The 27890-nt window shown below is 46.1% G+C and overlaps 3 protein-coding genes across 4 annotated transcripts in view; 1 reads left to right on the top strand and 2 right to left on the bottom strand.

Annotated features, from left to right (window-relative positions):
* Positions 1-1558: 1558 nt before the first annotated feature.
* Positions 1559-9711, top strand: LOC120816289 (desmoglein-2-like protein). Its single transcript, XM_040171817.2, has 14 exons — positions 1559-1815; positions 2247-2369; positions 3110-3265; positions 3354-3495; positions 3588-3751; positions 3990-4124; positions 4193-4378; positions 4464-4741; positions 4832-4974; positions 5061-5282; positions 5694-5924; positions 6475-6602; positions 6711-7028; positions 7140-9711. The coding sequence occupies exons 1-14, from the start codon at positions 1735-1737 to the stop codon at positions 8151-8153; spliced, it is 3321 nt and encodes a 1106-aa protein (XP_040027751.2). The 5' UTR covers positions 1559-1734; the 3' UTR covers positions 8154-9711.
* A 1674-nt stretch (positions 9712-11385) lies between these two features.
* Positions 11386-15909, bottom strand: LOC120816292 (tubulin beta-2A chain). Its single transcript, XM_040171822.2, has 4 exons — positions 15640-15909; positions 15207-15315; positions 13960-14070; positions 11386-12731 (listed from the first exon to the last, which is right to left on the bottom strand). The coding sequence occupies exons 1-4, from the start codon at positions 15694-15696 to the stop codon at positions 11647-11649; spliced, it is 1362 nt and encodes a 453-aa protein (XP_040027756.1). The 5' UTR covers positions 15697-15909; the 3' UTR covers positions 11386-11646.
* Positions 15910-16819: 910 nt separating this feature from the next.
* The window catches only part of LOC120816290 (solute carrier family 22 member 23), a 27058-nt gene continuing 15987 nt past the window's right edge, over positions 16820-27890 (bottom strand). For both annotated transcript variants that reach the window (XM_040171818.2, XM_040171819.2), the window contains 7 exons: positions 27267-27435; positions 26128-26255; positions 24720-24822; positions 23988-24223; positions 22833-22865; positions 21594-21717; positions 16820-20972 (listed from right to left, as the gene is read on the bottom strand). In XM_040171818.2, coding sequence (XP_040027752.2) covers positions 19433-20972; positions 21594-21717; positions 22833-22865; positions 23988-24223; positions 24720-24822; positions 26128-26255; positions 27267-27435 — 2333 coding nt within the window. In that variant the 3' untranslated portion in view covers positions 16820-19432. The remainder of the gene's footprint in view (positions 20973-21593; positions 21718-22832; positions 22866-23987; positions 24224-24719; positions 24823-26127; positions 26256-27266; positions 27436-27890) is intronic.

Raw genomic sequence — 27890 nt, 5'->3', positions numbered from 1 at the left:
CATGAGGATCAGCAGTGGGCTCCTCGCTCAGCGCCGCAGGAATGTGTGCCTGTAATGGGAGCCTGGTGCGGGGGAGGCTCTCTGCTCGCCCAACGCTCCCACTATCTCTATAAAGTGCTGATAAAGGTTTGTCAGAGCCAGCAACACTGGGCCCCTGTTCTTTGCAACGTGGCCCGTGGAGAGTGCCGGACTTAGTGGGCCTGCGTGAAGCAGCAAACTGGAAACGTGAGAAAAATGTCCTGTGAGTCATGGGCGTGGACGTGCTGGGAGGGCTCGGTTTGCTGGGTGTTCTCGGAGTAAATGCGAAGGTTTTGGTCGTACTCGTGCTGTGTGGGTTTGAGCCGATAGACTCGTTATCCTGCTTATTCACCTGTTGACACAATGGCAGAACTCTCCCTCCCAAATGTGAAATACGTCGTCAGATCAGTCACCTCCTAAGCATCAGGAACTATGACTTTCCTGCTGAATTAGACAGTTTGGAGAAAGCCACAGCGTCTTGGCATGAACGTGACGCAAAGACACAAAAAGAAGTAAAAGGAAACGTACTGTACAGTGAATCACCTTTTCATCACATCTGTTGACTGCGCCTCCCCAGGTATGACACTGGGTGTACCGATATGATGTTGCCCAATCTGGTTTAGAGGAGGCCGCCTGCGTGACAGCAAGCATACAATAACAATGTACGCAGGACAACGTGGTACTGTGATGGGGTTTGTTTATTCCAGCCAGACGAACACGACACACCGGCTCACGTTACACACTCACCCTGCTGCACTTTGCTCATCGGCCTTGTTACTGTTTCAATCTATTGCGTGTTGGGTTGATAATGTTGAGATTATGGCGAAACTAAAGCGTGTAGCTCCCACAGCACAAGTGCGTATTGTGTATTCATGGTGCTGTGGAAACCGCCCTTTCACCTTTGTGCTCGGGTTGCTAAGAAACATGCACGAGCCAATGGGGCATACGTGGTTCCTGACTTAACAATCGGTCTGACTGTGGGTAAGAAATGACACTTGGCTGCAGAATCCCAGCAAACTGCCGTCTGCTCTCAGACTAATGTGTCACGATGCATTTCCAGCTACTCGCGGCTTCATCGTACAGGATGAAGCTGATAAGGGACATTCCTCCCCCACACAACACTGGGAGTAAAAGTTACTCGTATCCCGGCAACGGAAACTTCTCCCCCCCCCCCCCACCCCGTTTCTTTGTTAAGGAAAGTCCGTCTACGTGCAGCCAGTGTCCCAGGCCGCTGGGCAGCTCACTGCGCACACTGGGAATGTCACGGCAACGCGGCAGCTTTCACGGGACTATGTCAACGTTGGGCCCGAGAGGCTCCCAGTCCTGTGAAAAACACACAAACAACACTTTAACCGTGATAATAAATAAAAACAAGCTCGATCAAATACTGCAAAACCAAAATGTATTTTCAAACATGTTGTTTTTTTTCCCTTTTGATGAAATGAAGCTGATTATAAAAGCACGTTTGGACACACAGACACCGTGGACGGGTTTCCTCTCCCTCCAGCCTGCTGTTTTTTCTATTTTTCCTACTGAAAACAATGGGCCGCAGACGTTTATTGCCCCCCCCTCCCCTCTCCACCCCTCCACCCACCTCCACCCGGAGAGGAACCGCCCCTCGCTGTAAAACTAGTGCCTCCCTCTCCAGAGGGGTCGAAGTCTGTAGCGAACCCGCCCCGGACCAGTCGTCGCCGTTTGGCTCGGAGAAGAAGACCCATGCAGCCGGATCTGGTGTCGGAGGCGGCGGCTCCGCTGCGGCGGATCCGCCCTCGTTCCCTGCTGCTCATCGCCGTCACTGTGAGTACCTGCGCCGGGTCGACGCGCCGCCCGACGCCGCAACAGGTCCGGCTTCTCTCCGGGCGGGGGGGGGGGGGGGGGGGGGGGAGCCTTTTGCTCCCGGAAACGGGAGGAGGGGGGAGGAAGGGGGGGGGGGGGGGTTGTTTTCAAGTGAAACAAACGGGAATGCAACAATAGCCAAAGACGGGAAAGGAACATTCTCCTTCAGGGGAGAGGATCAGCTGTTGTGTAGCGTTGTGTAGACGTTGAAGAAGCCAGAGTCCTCACAAGCATCTAAACGTGCTCACGGTTCACTCATCACACAGCGACCCCTCTGCTGTCTGCACACATGGACCATGTTATTCTGTCGGTGTGTGAGGAGGGACACTGGTGAGGCAGGAAGGTCATTGCACAATCACACTGAGTGTTCCTGCCTGATGCTTTGCCTGCAGCTGGTTCTTGTGGGGGCCGAAGGAAACGGGCCCGAGGTACGGAGACACAAACGAGAATGGATCATAGCTCCCAGACAGCTGTACGAGAACCACGACTACACCACCTACGACAGCATCGCCAAGGTTTGTGCTTGTTTCCTCTCTTTCTAAAGAACTAAAGTGTCAGCGGCCATGTCCATAGTATCTGTTGGCTCGTTCACATTACGTCCCTTTGTCACACAAATTGATTGTGTCACCTCTCTGGTTCCGTTACTGAGGATTAGATCATCACCTGCTTACTTTGACTCAGCGATGAGTGAATGAATCCACTCACCTGCCTGCTCACCTGCCTTCGCCTCTCAGCTGAATATGATGACAAATAGTTTATGGAATTATTGTTTAATTTAAAAACTGTTTGGATGCTAAAACATTTTATTATCACAGTATAAAAAATACTCCATTACAAGTTAGAATCCTACATCCAGCCGTTGCAGTCAGTGAATAGTAGTTCCAGCCAGGGGCTTTATTTAGAATTGAATCTTTAATAAAAGATCATATATTATAAACGGATTGTATGTATTGAATGTAAAATCTTTATTTGGAGAGTAATTGGAATAAATTGATTTAGGTGAAACGTAGCGAGGTAGAAGTATAAGATGAGATATGAAGATGTGATTACAGTACATTCGGTTTCTTTTCTCTCGTTTATATCTTTTTACTTCATTCACATGAACTGAATGCCTCACAGATTACGGTTACAAAGATTAATTGTTATATTACAAATCAACAAAAATAAGGTCTCTTTACACCTTCCCTTGTCTTTGGAAGATGCTAGAAACCCAGATCAAGTGGATTCATTTTCTCTTTGTGTATTTCTGTTTCAGATAAACTCTGATAAGATCAACTACACAACGATATTTTACTATCTAGAAGGGCCTGGTGTTGACCAGCCCCCCATAGGGACGTTTGGTATCGACCGTCGAACTGGATTTGTGAAAATCTATTCCATTCTGGACCGAGAGAAGATTTCTTCCTACAAAGTAAGAGCACTTAAACACTTCTTACAGTCAAGCCCTCCAGTTCTACTTGGAGAAGATGGTTAAGAAGTTTCTCTTCTTTTTTTTGTAGTTAACAGGAATCGCAAAGTACGCTGACGGGACCAGAGCTGAAAAGGATATCGAGCTTAACATCGTTGTTTTGGACGTGAACGACTGCCCACCGGTCATCAAAGTACAGCAAGTCGGATCCGTCAACGAATCAAGTGCAGAAGGTTGTTTCAAGAAGCTTCCAATACAATTGTAAGCGCTAAATGTTCATCCTGTGCTCAATAAACTCAATCCCGTTGATGTTGGTGATTCCCAGGTACGGTTGTGATGAAAGTTATAGCTACTGATGATGATGAAAAGAACTCGCCGCACTCCCAGATCCACTACAGCATTGTGGAGCAGAGTAACACAGCTGGCATGTTCTTCATCAACTCTCAGACTGGGGAGGTCATGGTTCGACGCAACACTCTGGACAGGGAGGTGAGGCACTAAACTGATTCTCAAGGCCAACCAGCTGTTTTCATTGGACTGTCCCTCAGCTCATGATACAGCGAGGAGACATTTAGAATGATCACACTTTGTAAATACGCTGTTCTCCATCAAAAACACAATTCTCCGCTGAGTCACTTTTGTGCGTTTCCCAGCCATTTTATGACACAATTATTATTATTATTAGAGCGCATTAACCGGTGCATTGTATACCTTATCTATTCTTCAGAGACAAGATACTTACACGTTGAAAATAAGAGTCTCCGACTTGAATGGGCAACGTGGAGGAAACACAGGAACGGGTGAAATTACGGTCAAAATTCAAGACATAAACGACAATATTCCGACCCTGGAGAAAGAATCGGTAGGTGCGACACAATCACCACAACCAGCGCTCTGTTCCTCTGTATAACAATGCTGTTTTACTTGCAGTACGAAGGGAGTATACAGGAGAACACTATCAACGTGGAGGTGATGAGGATCAAAGCCGTCGACATGGATCTCATTCACACGGACAACTGGCTCGCCGCGTACAACATTGTTTCGGGGAACGAGGCCGGCATCTTCAGCATCACCACGGATTCTCAGACCAACGAGGGAATCATCATGATTCACAAGGTAAAGGGCGAGGTCACATTTTGATCCAAAGAGCAAACATTGCTGGCGGAGCTCATGTGTCCGTGCGTTATGCTTAAATGTGCAGGCCTTGGACTATGAGGAACAAAAGTCGGTCAACTTGCAAGTGGCTGTTTCCAACAAAGCAGCGTACAGCTTTGGCAGCGGAGCTCTAACCGGTTCCACTACGCAAAAACCCTACCGGGTCAATATCAACGTGCTGAACGAGAAGGAAGGTCCCCGATTCCAACCAAGCGTCAAAGTGGTGACTATCTCTGAGGACCACACCGTCACCTCCATCCAAAAAGTCATCGCCAACTACGCTGCCATCGACAGCGACACGCTGAAGATTGCCTCCAACGTACGGTGCGTTGGACAGGCGGCTCTTTGTGGCTTTTCAATGGAATATTGTAAATATGTTTCCTTTCTTCATCACATGTCATTTCATATTCTTAGGTATGCCAAACTCAAAGATGACGACAACTGGCTGATTATCGATGAAAGAACAGGAGACATCAAGCTGAATAAACTACCCGACAGAGAGTCCAAGTTCTTGATCAACGGAACATATTACGCCCAAATCATATGCACCACCAACGGTGAGTTGGGTCCAAATCATCAGTCTTCTCCAGTGGACCGAGATCGTGCAGGTTTAACATCCATCTGTCTTTGGATTGATTTTCAGAGGTTCCCTCCCAGACGGCCACAGGGACCATAGCCATCCAGGTGGAGGACTTCAACGACCACTGTCCGGAACTGACCACTAAAAGCCAGCACATGTGCGTCGAGGATAATGTGATCTACGTCACGGCCGTAGACAAAGACAATTTCCCCAATTCTGCACCATTTGAGTTCTCGGTGATTCAGGGGGGGCGAAAGGAGAAATGGACAGTGGAGCATTTTAATGGTAAGATGATTAGATTATAATAAGATGATTTCAGTGCGTTGGTTGTAATTTGTCATTTCATTGTCTTCAGATGGTATAATTTTGTTTGAATACCACAAACAGGTTCTGTTGCTACAAATGTATAATATTTTAAGCTCCAGAATTAGCTAGCCAGGTGTGGTTTGCCCCCAGAATAATTGCTAAAAGCATTGGAATGCATTGTTGCACCAACATTGCACCTAGGTGTGTTTCAGGGTAGGGCTTTATTACTGGTGTTACAGAGACGCTGGTTGGGAAAAGGTCATTCTAGGTTTTAATATTATTTCATATTACAGTGTGTAGACCGTAAGAAGTGCTATTTAGAATAAAACACCAACCAACCACATTTCTTAATAATGTTGTGCACCTTTTTTTATTTGCACCTTTCTCTAGAGACCACAGCCATTCTGCGAGACCAAGCCAAGCTGTGGCCCGGCAAGTACACAGTGGCAGTGGAGGTCAAAGACCAGCAAGGAAAGTTGTGCGCTCCTGTTCAGGTGATGGACGTCATCGTGTGCAATTGCGATACCAGCACAAGGAATTGTAGCTCCCGCGCTGCAAAGACCACCGCTTTCGGGGCTTCGGGGGTCCTGCTGATGCTCCTGGGACTGCTGCTTCTGCTGTGTGAGTCGAGTGTTACCGTTTGAATTTGTCCCCCTGGTTGGTTATTTTCTTAAACATCATCAACTTTACAACTTACAAGGTTGAATAACCAGACATGTTGGGAGTTACTGATGTGCACTTTTTTATCAACCTCAACTACACTATTATTTGTTGTGGTGAGCCAGTGGCAGCTGGTCCACAGAGGGCAATGGGGAGTTTTATTCATTTTAGTTTATTTATATTATTATTATTATTATTATATATATAATATATGTATATGTACACAGGTGCATGAAAAGCATAGATTTTGTGCATATATATATATATATATATTGAATTATTTGAATAAGATGTTAAACTGTTGGAATAAATGTTAAATATTTAATATTTAAGTAATAATGTTTGAAACCCTTTTTTGCATTGAATCATACTGAGATGTTTACTGAAACGGATTGAAAAGAATCCGCCAGCCGCCACGGCCGGGAGCAGTTTTGTTAATGAAATCTAATTCACTGGTTGACTTTATTTGAGTGCAGGTTTTATAGTTATTTCTGTTGACTTGATTTCCCAGTGCTTCCCCTTCTGCTGCTGTTCTGCCTGTGTGGAGGTGCTGCAGCAATTGGGGATTTCAAGGCCATTCCATTTGATACAAAACAGCAGCTCATCGCATATCACACCGAGGGACAGGGAGATGACCGGGTAAGTTGATCAGTACACAATACGTAAACCAGGTTTTTATATATTTCGTTTTAAAAAGGTTTGCCTGAAGGGCTTCATCTCTGATGGGATGTTACATTTGTCCCACAGGAAGTTCCTCTTCTATATGTGCCGGAGCAAGTTAATGTTGGCACAGTCAACAACAACAGCTTTGGGGCAAAGGGGTACCCAGGAGGAATGGTTGAACTAGGAGGCGTAGCAGGCGGAGGCGCTGCCCTACACAACTCCTTCTCACGCGAGAACCAGGACCTGTACAACCAACATCACGTCTCCAGTGGGCAGGTGGGGATGGACTACGTGGACGCTGGGATGATGGCAGGACGAGAGCGGCTCTTCTCCCGGTACAGAGCTGAGGCCTTTGATGGGATGGCTCTATCGGATCACTTCCTGGCGGACTATTATTCACGCGTGAGGACATAAAACACTCAAGTCAAAAGGGTTTCTAACAAAATCTTGCGAATGTAAATCAAATGGTTTGTTTTTATAACGAAAATGTATTCTGGTTCCATTTAATTGCAGCAATCCAACCATGCTGCTCACCAATCGCAGGAAAAGGACGGTCTTCTGGTCTATGACTACGAAGGCCGGGAGTCCCTGGCAGGGTCTGTAGGTTGCTGCAGCCTTCTTGACAACGACGACGACCTTGCCTTCCTTGATGACCTTGGGCCTAAATTCAAAACCCTGGCTGAGATCTGCAAGGTGTCGGCCGTCGATTCTGTGGATGCACGGGTTTCGTTCTCTCAACCCAGACCAGTGTCCCCTGTCTGGCCCTCCACCCGCACCCACGTCAGTGCTCACACAGAGACAACCAGGGACAGGAGCCGGGACCACGTGAACATCAACACCCTCAACACCTCCAATGTGGCATCCGGATCCTCCACCATTGTGCAGGAGGAGCGAATCACTGAGAGAACCCGCGGTTCAGCCACTGCTCCCAGGGTACAAGTCCAAGACCACATTGTGGTTCCCAGTCAGACGCTGCTCGTGCAGCAGCCCACGATGTACTACGCCGCCTCTCCCATGTATGTGGTCGAGCCCAATCCCCAAATGGTGCTGGTGGCGGGGGGGACCCAGCATGCGGTAGGTCAAGTAGGCCAAGTCGGGCTCAGTCAGGGGCTGGTGCAGGTTAGCGGCATGCAAGGAACTCAGGGCGTGGTGCTGGTAGATAGACACGTAGGAACGGGGGGTGTGTCAGGGCAGGTCGGGCAAGGTATTTCACAATCAAGCCTCTCCAGATCCAGGCAAGTGTTCTTGGTGGAGGATGGGTCCTCAGGTAGGGAGCAAGGTGTGAGCTTGGCACAGGGAATCGGTCAGATAGCACACGGGTTTGCGGAGCAGAGTCCGGAGATCAGAGATCAAGGTTTTCAGGTTCAAACACAGAGTTTTTCACGCTATTCCGACAGGGCCACAGGGTCGAATGAGGACTTTGCTCAGGCAGCCGCGCCCAAATCACAAGGCACACAGAGAGTCGTTGTGCAACGTAAGAAGGTCTCAGTCACTGAGAGGAACATGGAGTCTAGTACAAGAGCCTGAAGCAACCGCTTTTCTCTGCAGTTCAACTAATGTCACACTTGTTTGATATGTTCTGAAACATATTTTACTGCATTAAAGCGTAATGCTGTAAATAAGTACACGTATGTTCGTGTAGATAGCGAGATTGTGATGAAATGGGGAAAAAAAACTGGTAAAAGGATTGTTTAATTTGTTACACAACTGACTGTAGTTAACGTGTGATATTGACTATCTCACTATTGGGGCCACAGAGAATTGGATTTCCACTCAATACTGTATAGTAAAATATTTTTAAATAAATTAAAAAATGTGCTGATACTAAAAAGCGTATACATTTTTTGTAGGCTACCTCTACACACTAGATAGTATTCCTATCAAGAATATAACTGGAACAAAGAAACTCTTTTTATTATGCATCACATGACTCGTTTCTACACAGAATGACAGCCTTAAAGACCCTGTATTTATTTGAGGAACAGAACTCGAATGGCTTCAGTGGTGGGAGCAGCTAAAGTAAACACAACTAGAACTGGAACTAAACACAAACGGCAAACGTCTGATCTTATCTCCCAACCCACAGGAAAATTAAAAAAGCAGCCCACAAACAACAAGAGCGGCGTCGACTAGACCCCAATCCCCCCGTGTAAATAGTCCTGTCATTGCTACGGATTAACATGTTTATAGATTGGCACATAGAAAATGCCTCTTATGTCACTTGTCAAAGGTTCTGTTAGAATAAGGGTTATTACTGAAATTATACCTCTTGAGGTATTGAATTATGTTGTTAGCGGGGTGTGATTCTATAGATGCTTTGGTTGGGTTTCATAATATTCTAAGCCTTTCTGCAACATTTACACTGTTGAATTTTGTTAAACTGTAACTAACTAACAAGATTTAATGAACATGCTGTTAATAAACGTGTTTATCTGTAACTAAACGGTGAAACATGTTTCTGCTTGCGTCTGCTAATTCTGTTTGTGTGTAGAACTGACACGTTTCTTATCAATAGATAAAATAGTCACCACAGACTGTAAACCAAAGAAGAGACGACTAAAAAACATCTAAAATGTGTTGTACTTAAATCTAATAAAAAAAGTAAATTATTTCTGCTGAGCTGTGTTTTTTAATTTGGATTTTCTAAAAGTGTTCATTCCAAAGGATCTAAGTGCCAATTCCGTAAGAAAAAAGAAAAACAAAGAGCTACATTTTAACTGACGACCTTATTTTTACAAACATATTATTAAATACGGCTTTTAATATGTGTTGTTTTATTGTGTGTTCCTCCATCTCTCGCTGTGTGTGAGTATACGTGTATAAAGGTAACATACATGGGGTGTGGGGATAGCCGGATAAATGATAGACAAGCTTGCCAAGCACAGAAAACATGTAATAGAATGATTGTAATATTGCTGTATTTGCTACTGATGTGTTGTATTTCCAGCTGGAGTGTTGAATGTGCTGCACGAATATCGCAGACTGCATATTGTTTTATTAACGGACTGCGCTGAAGCAGCCGTGTCAGACACATCGATGAGACGTTTTGCACATCCTGTTGTAATAAAATCAGATGTAAAAGAGATTTTGTGTTGTCCTTTTTTCTGCTTTGACATAGAAAGATACATGGGAGACGCTCCACAAAGGGTCAGGTTAAAGAGACACGTTTTACTGATGCAATGCTTTGGTCATCTTGCTGAAAGGGGAACATCCAAATTAACCGTCTTTCCTGTAACTGCAAATCAAGTTTAAAAAAAAATCTTTTCACTGAACTGTACTCAGAAATAGTTTTATACACGTATAAGGGGATTATATATACTATATTTAAAACTGTCCATCATGAATGAATGAATGTTTTACCCTTTCACTGTCTAATGTTCTACAACACAAGCAGTTTTGGTGCTGACTGGAGTTTGAAAGGTCAATAACTTTAAATCCTTGACCCATAGACCGTCCGCATATCTCCAAACAAAAAAGAGAATGTCGCATATCAGGTTTCTGTCAGAAAACTAGCATGCAGGTAAAGTTTGAAAATGGTCAAAGTGTGATTTTAAATCAGACATGGTCTGTAAAAAAAGCTAAAAGTTTTCATCTTTCCAAGCAGAGCTGAGAGGCAGTTCATCTTTTTTTACTCTAAAGTGGTAAAAACAGGATTTACAAATGCAAATAAAACCCTGTTGTGCCTTTATCTTCCTCATCTCAGGTCAAACCAACAGCTTTTAAGAAACCCGTTGTGCGTGCTGATGTGTATCTTCTCACCGCAGAAAGACATTTATTTTCAGGCTCAGGGCTACACATGTGGAGGACATATTTGCAGGCATGTGATTGAAGTGTAGTGAAGTGAAGATTGAAGACTTCAAGGAGGCGATTCTCGTTTTTCTCGTTTATTGCCACCTGCACAGAGAACCGACACAGATAACTTGCTCTCTGCGCCACGCTGTTGTTTAACTACAACCCAAAGAACACAGTCCATTCACCACAATGATTCACACGTCCCAAACATTACAGCGACATTATCGCCACACGACTTACCTTCACAAAACAAAACGCCATTGTGACGGTAAGACGGGGGAAGGATTTAATCATTTACAAAAAACACAAACAGAACAGATAATCTACATTCCCATGTCGGTTACAGCAGCACATCACGTCGGTCCGGATGTTTTTCTCTCCTTGTTTTTTCTCTTTTGGCCACGTCGAGCTGACGTTTATCATCAACTTTTAAACGGAAAGATCCTGGTATGACACATTACTGGCGTGTGGCTAAAAGTTATGAACATACTTAAAAACCCTAAAGAAGGAGCTCAAACGTCTAATTCCGCTCTTGTCTCCACTTGGTGTGATTCTTTGTCGGCCTCTCGGTGATCACTGCATCTTTTGAATGTTCTGCATCTGCATGTTGCAGAAAGATATTCACTTTCACTCAGCTCCTTCCTGGTTGCTCATACGTGTCGCAATCTGCCTTTTCATCTGCATGAAAAGGCCGTAAATCAGAATGTCACCAATGGCAGTTGAGGCTTGTGGTTACTTGACTCTACATATTAAAACGTACTGTATCTGTTTGGCTTTAAAAGAGCTAAATGTGTTCTCTTTCAAATTAGTACAACATGGGATAAGGCTGGAAAACTGTATATATTTTGAACTATACAAAATATATAGAATTAAATATTCTTAATATAAGACATATATATTTAATATATTATTATCCTTGTCATCGGTGTAACTACCAGATAAAACATGAAGTACTGACAGGACCGGATCTGTTCTTGATCATATTTATTGACACAATGAATGCATGTTGAAGAAAACTTTACAAAACTACGTTTGGAACAAGACTGTACTTATTTTTTACATTGGCAAAGCATGACTTGGAAAACCAATTACTATCGTTGCATATTTTTTAGGTTGTAACGACCCTCGAACTCTCGGTCGGTAATAAGCTGTGTATCTATCTGCGAAATAAGTGTAGCTAAGCAGCCATGTTTACAACAAGTATAGTCAGAGTATCAGTGTTTTTCAATCAGTGGCGAACATCGTGACGCACGTCTTCCTCGTCCTCGATCTCATCTTCTTCATATTCGCCCATCTCATCAACGGTGGCGTCCTGGTACTGCTGGTACTCGGACACCAGGTCGTTCATGTTGCTCTCGGCCTCCGTGAACTCCATCTCGTCCATTCCCTCGCCCGTGTACCAGTGGAGGAAGGCCTTGCGGCGGAACATGGCCGTGAACTGCTCGGAGATCCTTCTGAACAGCTCCTGGATGGCCGTGCTGTTCCCGATGAAGGTGGCGGACATTTTGAGGCCGCGGGGAGGGATGTCGCAGACGGCCGTCTTGACATTGTTGGGAATCCATTCGACAAAGTAGCTGCTGTTCTTGTTCTGCACGTTTAACATCTGCTCGTCCACTTCCTTCATTGACATGCGCCCGCGGAAGATGGCTGCCACCGTGAGGTAGCGCCCGTGGCGAGGGTCGCAGGCGGCCATCATGTTCTTGGCGTCGAACATTTGCTGCGTGAGCTCCGGCACGGAGAGGGCGCGATACTGCTGACTGCCCCTGCTCGTGAGCGGCGCGAAGCCCGGCATGAAGAAATGCAGGCGGGGGAAGGGCACCATGTTGACAGCCAGCTTACGGAGGTCAGCGTTGAGCTGGCCGGGGAAGCGGAGACAGGTGGTCACGCCGCTCATGGTGGCGGACACCAGGTGATTGAGGTCGCCGTAGGTGGGCGTGGTCAGCTTCAGGGTGCGGAAGCAAATGTCGTACAGGGCCTCATTGTCAATGCTGAAGGTCTCGTCCGTGTTCTCCACCAGCTGGTGGACCGAGAGGGTGGCGTTGTAAGGCTCCACCACGGTGTCGGACACCTTCGGGGACGGCATGACGCTGAAGGTGTTCATGATGCGGTCGGGGTACTCCTCGCGGATCTTGCTGATGAGCAGTGTGCCCATTCCTGAACCCGTGCCTCCACCCAGCGAGTGGGTGAGCTGAAATCCCTGCAGGCAGTCGCAGTTCTCCGACTCCTTCCTCACCACGTCCATCACGGAGTCCACCAGCTCAGCGCCCTCGGTGTAGTGACCTTTGGCCCAGTTGTTTCCCGCTCCGCTTTGACCTGCATGACGCATGAAATGTTAAAAGACGGACAAATAATGGTTCTTCTTTCTGCTGAGGCCAACTTTAGGGTGTACGCTAAACAACGTCTTCATTGATGGGTCGCCATAATATTTGATGTAGACATTCTTAGTCCGCAGAGGATGATCCTAATGAACTTGGTGATCCCATAAGTTTACCTCTAATTACCTCTAATGAGACTGATATGTCTTTGTGTGTTGTTTTAAGTAAAATCTCGCAAACATTTTTGAATTAATCGCAATGAGTTTTGGGATATTCACGTCCCCTTCTAGATTAATTCAGTCGACCATAGTAACACTGTTAGCGTCTTATAACACTGACGTTAGCATTTAGCTCAAAGCACTGCTGTTCCTCAATACAGCCTGACAGAAAAACTAACGTAACAAACTAACAAAATGTTCTTCTTCTAGTGGCAACTTTACATTTAAAGCAATTAACCAACAACGGGGCCATATTTGGGCAAAAAATACCCCAATACTGATGTTAATGTTGAAATCTCTTACACAATTTATGGCTTAAAACACCACCTACTGTTCAAAATCCTAATCCCAAACATGTTTTCTATCTGTGGAAATCACGCCGTCAGCATCTGGGGGAACAGTGGTTGTGACCTCATGGTACAAGAATATGAGCTGAGCGGACTGCAGCTCAGACGTTGGGGTGAAGTTATACTTTAATGATCATGTTTAATCTGTAAACCATATAAGCCATTAATGAACCTTGATAAAGTTGTTGCACAAATACCGTAGTAAGTTATAACAAGTTATTATAAAGGAGGATTTCTGAAAATACATGTCATTTTTATTAAATGTGCATTAATTCTAATTCTAATCTAAGCATATAAATGAAATCACGGGTAAACGATAATTCTGTAACGGGCCGTGGTCCTGTGGTATTGGAGTACTGGTGCTGGAGTTTATTGGCCCCGGCTAGAATGGTCATTTGCGAGCAGCACTGCAGCATCATCTCCTAGTAGATGCATTTTTTGCTGAGTCACTACATGAGTTGTCCCAGACTGACACAGCTGCGCGTGGACCACTGGCGCATCGCTGAAAGGGCTGCAGGCGCCTCGTGCTGGAAACTACGCAGTGCTGTCAAGAAGTCTCAGGCTGAACGGAGCACAGCGCTACAGGATTCCGACAGCGGCTGCTGACGCACAACTTTCATTGTGTGTCAAGTTGATTCAGGTTGATTTGTTGTCCACTCACCAAAGACAAAGTTGTCAGGCCTGAACAGTTGTCCGAATGGGCCGGAGCGCACCGAGTCCATGGTTCCTGGCTCGAGGTCGACCAGAATGGCACGAGGGACATATTTGCTGCCTTTGGACGAAAAAGAGTGGAAGACAGAGGGACAGAGAGAGGTGATGGATGGAAGGGTGGAGTAAGATATCAACAGTCTCTGTACATGGCGTCAGAACCAGACAAATATTCCTCATACTGTAGCCACCTTAATGGTTTTAATACAGCAGAGCAGTTTGCTCATGTGATATTTACAGCAAACACTCTTCAGATTAAAGAATACTGCAGGCTGGACATTTAAAGGCCGAAGGATTGCCTTCGATTTCTCTTTCGTTGTTCCTCTTTGTTCTTCTGTAACCCTCATTGCAAGCTAGCTGCTGCAGCATGCTGCCCAGCTTATTCTAGACCAGTGGGGCTTTTCAAATATTGCAAGCTCCGCAGAGTTCAGTCAAACAAAGCATCCTACCACGTCATGCCTCTTTCCCCCTTATCTTGCCTGCGTAAGTCTTAATGTTATTTGTAAGGATCCCTCATAGTATTTTCTTTTACATTTTAAGGGGACATTCATTTGTGGGAGGCTCAGTCAATACCCATTGAGCAGTGACCCAGCAGGGGACACTGAGGCCAGCATGCAACGTGGAAACAAAGGATCAATAATGCTGGGAGCAAGGAAATACATTAGTGGTGGATGTTAAGAGTGTATGCGCCTTAGGCCCTTCTGCACGGCCTTCTACAGGGACTGAGATCTTCACTGACTGGTCCTTCTCTGATGGCGTCTGTTCAAAGACTGTGTTGCTGGACAAATAGCTGTATTGTGAGGAATGGCACACGATGACCTTCAGTATAGAATAATACAATCAGGTACTGAGAGGAAACCAAGGCACAAGGGGCTCAGGGTCAGCTATACAGAGACTGCAGATACCTGTGCTCCCTATAGCAGAGAGAGAGACAGAGAGAGAGAGAGAGAGAGAGAGAGAGAGAGAGAGAGAGAGAGAGAGAGAGAGAGGAAAAGAGAGACACATATTTTAGCCGATTCACTGTCCTAATTTTCCTACCTACTTTCCCACTGCAGCTAAAATAGTGACGTGCAAATGAGGTCTGTACAAAATAAGGTCATGCAAGAACAACAAGCAATGTAAAAAAAAAGCTGCTGGTAAACGATTCGGTTGCAGACATTTGGTTGATAAACCCCCCAACCCAAAAAAGTCCTTTTTTACCTGATGCCTCGTTGTAGTAGACATTTATCCTCTCCAGCTGCAGGTCACTGTCTCCTTGGTAACTACCGGTGGGGTCGATGCCATGTTCATCACTTATCACCTCCCAGAACTAAGATGGGACAAACGTGATGATATAAGTGACAAAACTATGCGTGAAAACCAGTTATGCGTTGGCATCAAGCCTTCTACTATAAGTGCGCATCTTGTTTGGTGACAGGGTGACACGCAGCCGCTGGACCACAGCTGGACCGCGCCCTGCGCACACATATGCACGCAATGAATAATCCACCTTAAATCTAACGAAAGATTCATTTGCATCCGTCCAGGAGACGCCGATTTAATTATTTAATGCATTCAAAACTAGAACAAGTCGCGCGTTAAAGTCCAACTGCGTGAATTTTCGCTTTCCTAAATGTGAGGGTGATGTTCATACCTTCGCCCCGATCTGATTCCCGCACTGTCCGGCCTGGAGGTGAACAATTTCCCTCATGGTGCGCTGCGGATGCTGACAAGGATCGCTGTGTCTCGGTCCAGTCTTCAGTCTCCTGCTGTCGCGCGTCTCAAAATGTGCACTGAGTCGGTGCGATGGATGAACGCGCTGCCGGTCAGATGACGCGGCGCATGGCGCAGCGTTTTAACGCCGCCGTCAGCCAATAGGAGCGCGCCTGGTTTGATGCAGTGGCCCAGAGGATCTTGCTGCATCATCCCTCTGACGTCATCCAGTCCCACGCAGTGAAAATGTTGCCTTTCCTTTGCTGGTCTCGGGTTCTGTGTTCTGTGAGCTGTGTGAGCGTCCAGGAGCTTCAATTTGATTTTGTCACCCTGACCACAAAACTTGACATTTTGGTGTCTTGGTTTGAATAATGCAGATGCGCCTTTGAGCAGAAAGGAAGACTAGAGACGAGTTGTGGGCCCGAGATTCAGAGCAACCAGAGCATTTTCAATGTCAGCATGTCAATTGTGCGCATTTATTGGCAAATTCAAAATATTTAAAATTCATTGTCATTACATTTTTGACACATAATCATGTTCTTATCAATTGTAATAACTTTTATGATCTCTTGTTTTTTTAAAGCGCCAGCATCGGGCTCCATTCGACACGTCTTGTTTGTGAACATAAATGATGAGTACGAGTGTGTGTGTAGATTCCAAAGACTAGCATCCCAAATGAGACCGTCTAGGAATAACCTTTTTCATCTTTATTTATGGGTCATAAATAAACCAGTGCAGCGGATTAACTATCAGATCGTAATGGTTTCCACCTCGCTGTTGTTGGCAATAGAAAGAGACGCCGGTGAAAGTCACATCATTAACGTACTATGGGGAGTTTGGTTTTTATTCGGTGGCCTCGGCAGCAATAAGAGTTCTTTTCGTTGGTGTTCAGGCTCAGGCGAACGCCCCTATCAGATGTTCTCTTTATGCATCAACAACGGACATCCGTTCTTTCTATAACATGATCACATGAACTCTGGTGTTTGCACTTTGGATTTGGGCCACTTTCATACGTGCTCCTCGATCAGATCATTCCAAATGATGTTGAACTCTAGACAACTAAAAGCGGTCCTCCAAATCTGTTTCAGTGAAGCCGCCCAAGAACTCACAGATAATCACAGTTGATCAATAAATAGTGGTTTATTTTAACAACAGGTATGGCTTATATACAACTGCATTTATGTGTTAAAACAAAATAAACCCAAAACAATCAGAAATGATAAATGGTACAATCCATGGTTTTTACATTCATCCAAACCTCCATCAGGAGATTCTGAGTGCACGGTGGAGAGAAGCAAAACCTGAAACTGAACTGTGTACACTTCAAGTCTCTGAGAGTTTTATCTAAGTTCAAAATGATTCATTAAGATCTATGACCCTTCATCTTATCAACACTGGGCTTTTTCCACACATTTAATATTTACAAAAGGCATGACGCATTCTTATATTCTTGCCTGTGCCCCGGGGCAATCACCGTGCCACAGTCCGCCGTGAGGCTGCTGACAACGTCGCTTTTACTCAGTTACATTTGTGAAATAGCTGCATGCGAGTTGTGCGAAATGGAAGCAACTGATCTTAGCGGCGACACCGGCCTGTTGTGTTTGTCTTTACAGGGTGCAGCACGGAGTATTGGCAATACACAAGATTTATTTCTGCAACACGCACACGGAGACAGAGACAACGAGGACTTGTTTGACCTGTGGAGCTGCTCGCCACTGCAGTCGACCCTCTCTTCAGTCCACAACTGGTCATTTAAAATCAGGGTCACTGCCGCGTTCCACAAAGCAGATTACACCTGGTCTATTGCAAAGGTCAATGTCTTATTTGTAATGTATGTATTCACAATCACACTCCATTTCATTTGTTGTGGTTGTTGTTTTTACTGAAAAGAAGCTGATCACATGATTGCAGAGGATTGTGCTTTGAGGTTTAGCAGCATGGCTTTAAATGTTTAGATGAATCCTTCACTGAATGCAAGTTTCTTGACTTAAATATCAATTGAACACCAATTAAATCAACTGAAAAATATTGCTTCCATGTGTTGATTAAAAAAATAAAAATGCAGTGAGTGAAGAAACACAAACCGGTTTCTCCTTCATTCGTTGCCTAAAAATTTGTAGCGCCTTTTTGTCAGTGCACATTTGAGTGAGATGAAAAACGAAAGAGGACATCGGTGAGTAAAGTACCTCTCATTGTACCACAAGTTTCATCACACTTGAAAAAACAAGACATCATTCAGTCGCCTCTTGACCAGTACATTAAAAAGAAATTAGCATGATTATAGTTGTAAACAGTGATCTATCCATTATCATACATCTTTCTCTGACAAAGCAGGACGTGTGTAGTTACAACTGTCGTCAAGCAGAACGCGCAGCTGGACAGTGTTTGTCATTTGAACATGATTCGGTTTGTCCATCGAGGAATAAAGATTTCACCTGCGCTGAATCATTTTGCTTTTACTTACTTGTGCATGTGAATCTGTGAACACGTTGACAACTATGTAATGATTTAGAAAACACTGGAAGTTAGCGATGCGGTGAAAGTTGGCAGTCGTATCAAACATTTAGTCATTTGTCGCTTTTATTTCAAAAATAGCTTTTGTGTCTTTTTAAGGTTTGCTTTGAATGTTTTCTTCTTTACTGATACGTTTACAATTATTTTCATGCCCCAACTGTAAAGAATAAGGTGGCGCCACAATGAGGTACCACAAATACTGTAAGAATGTAGTATAGCTTTGTACAATAAGGGCACGCCATGGGAGATTATTCAAAATAATACTTTGAATTAAGAAAAAAAGACTGAATCAAGCTCAACAACTAATTATGCATTTACTTACAATATCACATTTACAGATAAAAGTATTTGCATCGCCTAAATTCCATCACGATTGGAAAAATAAATCTTCAGGCCGACCAAAATATGGGTCATTCTTTTCTCCCATATGGCTGTTCAATGAAGTGTTGGTGAAAGATATTCTGCAATCTCATCTCTCAAATCTAATTCATCCAATAATAACATAGCTTTCAGTCTCTTAATCATTTGATGAAAAATGATCTTCTATTATATTAGTGAACTTTGAAAAGGGGAATCGGATTCACTTAAATACACAAACAGTCTTTGCACTTAACAGTAGATCCCCAATCAGGCAAATACTGTATTTAAACTAGTTTTTTGGCACTATGTCTACATTTCATTTTGGTCTGAGTAGTTTTTGGCATTGTAATCAGAAAAATCCCTCAAATTTCAATTTGACCTCCGTAATTTCCCAAAAATGTTTCAACATTCAGATTTCTTTGTCCGCACAAGTAAGGCAATAATTTTATGCAAATATGTTAGACGGACATTTAATATCAGCAAAAGTACTAGTGCTTTTTTTTGCTTTTTTGTGTCCTCTTCGTGATTGTGGGTACAGTTGGAAGTCTTGAAAACGACAGACAGTGATTTTTCCATTCATTTACATTTAAGTAGTTTGAAGGCTGGTGATTTCCAGTGACATTCAAAAAGAGCAGAAGATACTGTCACATCGTCACAAAACAACCTTTGTCTCACTCGAGTGGTCTCATTTATTGGCTAAATACAGGAAGTGGGGGGGGCGACACTGAGAAACATCTGTAAGACACGTCTACGCAACACCAGGCGGGACATCTTCAGCGCCGGCCTGAAGTCTGAGTCGGACAGTTCGTGGCCCGGCTGCTTCCTCGCGCAAACCGCAGAGCTTCTTCTGCGACGGTGGATCATAACGATGACACGCCGTTGACGCCGTTGTTGTCTGCGGTGGCGCTGTCCCCGAAGAAGAGGACGCCAGAGTCTATGGGGGAGGAGACGGTGCAGTCAATCAGAGAGCTGCGAGCTGCCTCGGAGGTCGGCGCTGGATCCACGCCGAGGGAGGAAGCTGAAGCCTGTGTGGGCGGCACAGTCAGAGTGGTGGATTCTGGAGGGGAGGAGGGGGGCACAATGTCTGTGACGGGGAGGATGGTGGGAATAAGTGCAGTTATGTTGATAGTATCTATCACAGGGGGGGCGGAAGAGGCCTCGGGGGACGAATGGCCCGAGTCAACGGGTGGAGGAGTGGGTGAAGGGGAAACTGGGACCGTGTCAGGGGCGGTGGGAAAACAAGGAGTTGTGTCAATGACACAGGGAGGGGTGGGCTCCATCTGTGGGGGTTGAGGATCTGTGACAGGAGGTGCGGGGGAGTCTCCGGGGGAAGGAGTAGATGGAGGTTCTTCTACTATTTCTAACTTGATGGGATTGTCCAAGTGAACACCAGTGGAAGGGGGTGGATCACTGGAAAGGCCGCCATCGGCCATGGGGACGGGAGAGGGGCTCGGGGACGGAGGGGGAGTGCCATGCAAAGATGGAGTAGGGGAGTCCTCTACAGCGGCATTCGTGACCTCTAGCAAAGGGGGGTCGAATCTCAGGGCAATATCGTCGATCTCATTCCCCTGCAGGCTGGGGGATTCTAAGGTGGAGCTGGGCGGGGGTTCGATGACGGGTGTGGTGCAGATCAACGGGGAGGCAGGCGCAGCTTGGGGCCCGGGGGCAGGGAAGCGGCCCAACGTGGGGGAAGGGGAAGCGGCGGACTCTTTCGCAGTGGAAGGACCGATGTCTTTCATCTCAAAACCAGCAGGATCCGTCGGTGGCCCATCAGAATCCAGGACGAGCGCCGCGGGCTCTTCGGCGCCGGCCAGCAGTGGGTCCGTGACGCACGGGAGTTTGCGCAACGGAGTGGACGGCGCCAGTTGCTCTTTACTGGCGTGTACGTCGCCACCTTTGCTCAGCGGCGGGATGGCGGTCGCGGACAAGGACGAGGCCGGCCGGCCGTTGGGGTCTTTTGGCTGAGGCTTGCCGGCGTACACCTCCATGAACGCGGGGGCGGACACGTCCCCCGCGGACTGGGCGGTCAGGTCGACAGCCGAGGAGGCGGTGGAGTCCATGGTGGACACGGCGGTGGCGGCCGCTTCGTGGAGCGGCGTGTCGTGCACGCGGGTGTAGTCCCTGCTGCTCTCGGACTGAGGCAGCAAGAGGCGCTGTTCTCCGGGTTTCCTGGGCGGGAGGAGAGGCTGGCGGGTGTAGCTCTCGCCGTCGGCGAGGGTCTCGGGCAGGGGCTGGTAGCGCGTCTCGGGCAGCAGGAGAATGCAGATGATGCAGATGAGAGTGCAGCAGGCGAAGATAATGTGGTGGAGGAAGTAGCCCTTCTGGTTGTGCAGCTCCATGATGGGCGCGGTCAGCATGCCGAAGCCGGCGCTGGCGAGGACCAGGCCCAGCCCGCCACCCCTGTGGTGAGACGCAAGCGTGGTAGAATTTAGGACGGATCATTAGACACGTTGAACTGAGCTGTAACTCTATTCATGTAGTTCAGTTAAAGTCCCAATGCCATGTTGGCACACAGCAGCAGAGAGCTGCAGTACCACTAAGCGCCAGCTCCACATGCGGCACCGTTCCTCTTCTGAAGCGGCCTTACTTCACCACCAGAGGTCACCTGAGGAGAGCTTTCAGCAAAGCACTACCCCTTACGTAACCCCGGATAATGAGCATCCAGTGCCGTGTCATATATCCTCAAAGGGGACGGCTAATTGGTGCAAGATGCGGATTACATTTGACACGGAACCGTGAGGGTCCGTTTGATGATTTGATACCCTCCTTCAACGGGAGGCGAGGCAGCTAATCCTTCTGCAGGAACAAGTGTTGCCATGGACACCAACCACTGTTGTGTGAATCATAAACTAATCAGCAGATGTGTAGAAAGTGCACCTAGAATATTGGGTGCACTTGTCAACCCGGCTGGATTAACGACGCACAAATTGGGGCAAAGATGAACGCTAGTTCCAAACAATATCCTACGCATGTAAAACACAGACGTCTCAAAAGCACATTCTCCACATTTCGGGGTGTCACCTGATCACAGTGGGCGTGATCTCAGCGCAGAAGAAGATGCTCAGGTTGCTGACTGCGTGGGAGGAGAACATGCCGATGATGGAGAAGGCGACGGAGAAATTCTTATTCAGCGTACCAGAGTTTTCTGCAGACAAAGTGGAAAAATGTGAGTGGATATGAGAAGAAAAAGAAAGACAATATTTCTGTTTTTAAGAAGCAACCGTATGCTTAGTTGGGACATTTGGGTCCAAGCACCCAGGGTGCGTTTCATTGAGTGAATTTGTAAAGTGTATCTATCATGTTGAGACAACAGATTACGGTACGATCTGAAGACATATTATTCAGATTTACTGTTTTCTAGAAAGACGTTGCCGTAACGACCGAATGGCGCCTTTCGCCATGACAGGCGGATATTGTCAAATCCTTCTTTTGTTAGTGTCCCGACTGTGAAGCATTTGTGTTTTTGTAGAATGAAACATACGAGATGCTTGAAAATGATCACATGATATCGGTGCTGTGCTGGAAAGACCCTCTTAAGTATGCACACATATGACAGATTAAATGAAAGTGGTTTCCAGCATCATGCACACAGGAGTTTCTGTCCCACAAGCACTCAAACCATATGAAACAAACATATTGAGATGATGCAATCCAGCGCATGAAGTGGATCCATCAAACATTTGAGTTATTTCTTTGCTTCCAAACACAAACTGCATCACTTTACTTAAAGACAACTATTTTAACACGCGTTGGTAAAATTAATAAAATAAGTATTTTCATTAGAAAAACTAGATGAAAGGTGGAATACGATTGCAACGGCTCCCCGACGCTCAGGTTTATTTTGAGGAGTAACAGTGGAAGTGGCTTCCATTACAGAGAGCCAAATATGATCTGAATAAAGCGTTTCTTTATGAATGAGACATAGACGACATAGAAGGAGGAGGAGAGAATAAGGTGATAAAAAGAAGTGAGCAGTGAGGGAAAGCTTGTTGTGAGACTCCGATCCATTACAAAGAGGCCAAACCTCTTCAACACAAAGGGGGCGAATAAGTGAAAGCTCGCCCTAATTACATCTCGGACTTCATTACGCGTCTCTGCAGGGCCTGTGTCCGCCTGATGAAGTACTGCGGCGTACGTGTGTGTGTGTGTGTGTGTGTGTGTTCCCTAAAGTCTCATTAAGATAATGCAGCAGCCTAAGTGATGACACAATTGAATCCAGAATGCAAAGCTGATGAAACGATAGAAGAAGGGTGATCTTACCTATGTTCAGGTGGCCACTGTACTTCCCCAGCACTAGAGGAGAGTGAGAGAGATTCATCTTTATATGACGTCTGTGTGCGAGAATTACAGAGCAGGGCAATAATAAAATGTAGGACACACACATTACAAACGAAAAACAAACATGTGGAGCAAAGCGTGTCGACATGCAGTTACGACACAAACGGTTCAAAGGAGAACGTGACACACGAGAGCGTAACCTTGGCGTGTGGACTCGGGTTAAACATTAAGGCCACTCGTTTGGAACTGAACAACTCACTCGTGCACGCTTTCGATCACATGGAGCACTTCTTTAGTGCACGTTGACTAAATGATCTGTCTACGATTGCGTTTGACTCCATTAGAAACAACCACAGAAAACAAAGATCCTGTGTACTATTTATTTAAAAATGATATTAATGAATGAATTAATGCTCATTTTGTTCCACTGAGCAAACATGTCCACATGTTCACACTTTTTCATTTGCTTGGAAACATACAGTCGGCCAGAATTTTGTGCCACGCAATTTATAATATGACGTCACGATGAAATAAAAGCCAATAATGAGGAGTTATCTCCGCTGTGCGGGAGCTTCAGGTTTATAAAAACTCTCTAATATTCTCTCATTTAGGTCTTCTTTTGTTTTGCAATAAAACAGTCAATTCAAGTGTTTGTAATAACTTCAAGCTGTCTAAGATATTTACTTGAGGCAGAAAATGCTTTCATTTAAAAACAAATGGCAAAGCGGCTTAAGAGTTCTCTACTATCGGGGACTTCTGTGGAGCCGTGAACGAGCAAACCTTCGGGCCCTGGAGAGCGTTTCAAGCAGCCTCAGTAGGAGCAGGTAACACAACTGAGGCTCACGGACATTTGTTTCATTAGTTCTTGGACGACACTGGAGCTCTATCGCACGGAGGAATACGACATATGTGGCTTCGGGTTCGGCAGTAGGATCACTTCATCGTTTATTTCGCTCTTTTTCTGGGAAAAATAAACAGGGGCACACGGCTTATTAAGAGGCCGATGCAACCTTAAATCCCTATTATTTAAGAAAACCCCTGCTAAAGGGTTCCTGGGCAGAGACGCTTCAGCCGCTCAGAGTCAGAACGCGTCATGGCCGTGGCAGCGTGGGGTGGACCTCGGTTCCTCGTACTCACAGTTGAGCAGGCCCAGCTGCAGCAGGGACGCCAGCGCAGTGATGATCATGAACATCAGGAGACCCCCCCTCCGGCCCATCAGGCCCACGGCCGGGCAGAGCGCCATGCAGGACGCCACCGCGATGCCCGCCATGGTGTAGTAATCTGCGTAGAAGTTGTGGAACATGGTGGTCTCCTGAGCCTCGGGGTCCATCATGCTGCGGGCGAAGCAGTGGTGGATCCCGTAGCCGGTCAGCCTGGGTGGAGAAGACACACAGCGCTCCGTTAGGGGACACTAGAGGGGGACGTGTTTGCAGTCGGACAAGAGGGGATGATGCGGCGAATATAGATCAGAGTAACTCTAAAAGATTGGGAGGAGATTCATCACGTCGACACTATGAGGTCTCAGATATATATGAGAGAGAGAGAGAGAGAGAGAGAGAGAGAGAGAGAGAGAGAGAGAGAGAGGAGAGAGAGAGAGAGAGAGAGAGAGAGAGAGAGAAGAGAGAGAGAGAGAGGAGAGAGAGAGAGAGAGAGAGAGTGCAAACAGAAGGGCGAAGCGATCGATGCCTCATAGGGCCTTCGGGTCAACAGGACATTCTCCACTGTACAAAATGGCGCGTCTGCCCGGCATCGCCTCGCCCCACACACACACACACACACACACACACAATCTCTCCCTCTCCAACACATAAAAGCAGTGTGAAGGTTCAAGCTGCTTCTAAAGTACAAACACAAAAGGCGAAAGCTTACGAGTTGACGCAGAGCACAACGATGTTCTTCCACAGGTTTCTCGTCCCGACCATCTTCACGATGCACGTCTTCTTGTGTCTCTTTTGAAGAGCGCTTTGCAGTTCTGGAAACAATCAAACGTGTTCATCTTAGAGTCTTACCAGCGTCTGACTTTTGAGGTTGGTTTTAATACTAATGAATATAATATATTTGACATTCCAAAAACACAAAGTAGAACTTTTATTTAGTTTAGTTCCTGTGATTTTCCCGCAGTACATTATTTACAGGTGTATTCAGTGTATTCAGCAGACTTGAGTCAATATCATGTCAGAGTGAGTTTTCAGGCGAAAGGATCCACTGAAACCTCAGACTGTCTTAGGTGGATTTCTAATGAGCAGGTTTCCTCCCACGCTGCCACCGTGAGACAGGTGGGACAATCCCTCGCGGTGGAACAGGAACAGCGAGCGAGCGGGCGACGCCCATAGCCCGCAGGGCCACACGGCAAACACTGGATGTTTTCATTTCACACCGGCGGGTTGCCGTGGAGACCCGGCCCTGCTCGGCGGCACCACTAAAGCCTTCCAGCGATCCCTTTGGTCCGCCCACAAAGCTCCTTGCATCTGCATGCAAATCACTCTGCTCACTTTCCACAGATGACATCATCCGGGTAGTTGCGCATGCCTCTGCATGCGCCACGTATGAACGCGTGCAAAAGTTGCTCAGCTGCTCTGCGAGTGCGGCGTTCGGTGCATTCAGGGCTCAATATGGTTTTTCAGCGCTAAGCAGTTTAAAAAGGGGGAAATGTTCCTGTCAGGGTTGGGGGGCAGGCAGTCGCTATAAAAAAACCAGAGTGGATGATTTAACGTCTTTGGCGAGTTTTCTCAGCGCTGCATCAGCACAGTTTGAAAGCGGTTCCTCTTTGAACCTTTTCACAGCGCTTCCTAAATAAAGTACGGGAACGACGGCAGGACAACAATGGAAGCAGCGGTAGACAGTTAAAGGTAACAAAGCCAATCTGATACGACATTTAACATCGTTTTCTCAGCTCTCTGCTTCTGTAGCGTCGTCTTAGTACAGATGCAGTCAACTCAGGGGTCAAAGTGCACGGCCTGCGTCCGTCTGCCAGCCGCCCATCAGGCCAGGCTGTAGTGAAATGAATGAACGCTCTAGTGTCTTAATGTGATGTTCAACACTGGCCGCCACCTCTGACGGGGTCTGTTGCTACGGCAACTCGACAGGAAGCTGATATGACCTTGCCCATCGGTCTTATTTAGGGAAGCCCAGATGGGGATAATAGCACACAGACAGTGCTTTAAAAAATAGAGAAGAAGAAGAAATAACACGGCAAATAAATCGATTGTATATTACAGACAGTAATCACAACATCAACATGTAAAAGGCAGACTTTTAATGCAAACTAATGTCTTACCTGTGAGGATATTATCGGTGTCAAGATCCAGGTTGACTTGGTTTTTCTTTGCTATGTGTCCCATGATCCATCTGGAGCGGCAGTACTGCTGAGTGGCCAGCAGCCAACGCAGGGACTCGGGGAAGATCCTGCCACAAACATGGGGGATCTCCTTGTCAACTAAATAACAGTGAATCCAGCTTTCAGAAAAAGAAATGTCTCCTAATCCGGGTTAGAAGTATCAAACCTAGTTTTTTGTTAACCAATCTGCCATTGTAACACATTAAGGAACCCAATAGAGAAAAAAGGGGGAAACTAAGATTTCACTTCAACACAAATGACCTAAAGCAGATATCTTTAAAGGGTAATAAACCCTCGTTCGTTATGCTCGTGTTTCTGGAAGTTACATCTACGTATGTGGCAGCAGTGAGTTGACAAGTTTGTCCTCACTGATGGATGTTGATTTGAAGAGATTCAGGCCCATTTACCTCAGTTGGTTACATTTCTATGAATGATATTCCACTGGTGTGGATTTAAATGTCATATCAGCTGTTTTTCTACACCTGCAGATTCGGCCGACGTCCAAAATGCATCCGATCCGTGGCCATAATCTCCTACTTCAGAAAATCCACCCTGGCCTACAATACTTTCCCAGAAGGCTTTTGTGAAGCCGGACTCGAGCTCGCTGATGCATCTGTGCATCTCTGTGTCGAAGGAGGCAACAGCCAGTTGGCTAATAAAAGCCGCGGGTTGGATTCACGATCCAAAGTGGAGGAATTTCTGTGAGAAATATGACTAACAAACCGCTTCATGTCCTTGAGTCATGTTTTGGATGCCATGATGACATCTATAAGCAGATATTATCTAAGCAGACCAATGTTTGTCCCGCTATCTGTCTTCACTCATTCGTTAGGATAACAGCGACTGGTCTGGTCCCTCATGTCTAGTATGGACGGCCAGCATCACTGTGGAAACCCCGTCTATCAGCTCTGCTCCATGTGTCATACGCTGATTGAAGAGCATCACGGCGCCAGCGTTCAAACACATCACAAAGCCTTTGTGATGAAAAGAAAAAACTGTAGTCAAGGCTGTTCTTCACTGGCTTTGTACAGATCAGCGGTGCCTGAATGCAGCTTTAACAAGTGGTACTCGCTTCTTACCAGATGTAGGACAGCATCAGCAGCAAGGGGCAGATGATGACGACTTGGAGGACCTGCCAATCGCGGCAGAGGTAGGCCACCAAGGGCATCAGCAGCTGGCCGCCCAACAACATAAAACTGGCCACCATGGTCATGGAAAAGCGCCACCCTGGAAGACACAGCTCGATCCCTGGAGAGAACAGAGAACAGAGGGGAAGAGCGTTAGTAGGTTTTCTGCAACACAGAATGTCGCCAACGAGGCGAAGTTTACCAGCTTTTAAAGTCTCAAATAAGATTCAAATAAGATTTTTGCGTTCCTAACTCAAAACACCATACTAGTTTGAGATTGGTTGTTAGTAGCTTAGCATGAAATAAATATTAGTATATTCCTCTGAACATGCAGAAACTGTCGGGTTGAACTAAAAGTGGTCGGTTTATACGACTAAGTTATATAAACTAGAACGATTTTAGAAGGTGAGGCATCCTGACAGTGCTGATGACGCTCACAGTCGTTGTGATGCAACAAAGACACAACTCCCACATTATGACGATTACTACTGCGGCTTTTAACACAAATAAACTCCTCATGTTTGCCGGCAGTATACAGGAAAGTTTGTGTCAACAACCGCTAAAATACTCCTCAAT

The sequence above is a fragment of the Gasterosteus aculeatus genome, chromosome 3, assembly GCF_964276395.1.
Source record: "Gasterosteus aculeatus chromosome 3, fGasAcu3.hap1.1, whole genome shotgun sequence".
Taxonomy (NCBI): domain Eukaryota; kingdom Metazoa; phylum Chordata; class Actinopteri; order Perciformes; family Gasterosteidae; genus Gasterosteus; species Gasterosteus aculeatus.
The sequence above is the reverse complement of the archived record's forward strand: the minus strand, read 5'-3'. Positions and strand labels throughout refer to the sequence as shown.

Bases quoted from the DNA above. Each gene is read 5' to 3' on its own strand.
- LOC120816289 (XM_040171817.2), top strand. From the start codon at position 1,735: ATGCAGCCGGATCTGGTGTCGGAGGCGGCGGCTCCGCTGCGGCGGATC. The intron at 1,816-2,246 runs GTGAGTACCTGC...CTTTGCCTGCAG, and splicing joins TGCTGCTCATCGCCGTCACT to CTGGTTCTTGTGGGGGCCGA. The intron at 3,496-3,587 runs GTTGTTTCAAGA...GGTGATTCCCAG, and splicing joins CAACGAATCAAGTGCAGAAG to GTACGGTTGTGATGAAAGTT.
- LOC120816292 (XM_040171822.2), bottom strand. From the start codon at position 15,696: ATGAGGGAAATTGTTCACCTCCAGGCCGGACAGTGCGGGAATCAGATC. The intron at 15,316-15,639 runs GTATGAACATCA...GTCCCATCTTAG, and splicing joins GGAATCAGATCGGGGCGAAG to TTCTGGGAGGTGATAAGTGA. The intron at 12,732-13,959 runs GTGAGTGGACAA...TGCGTCATGCAG, and splicing joins GCCTGACAACTTTGTCTTTG to GTCAAAGCGGAGCGGGAAAC.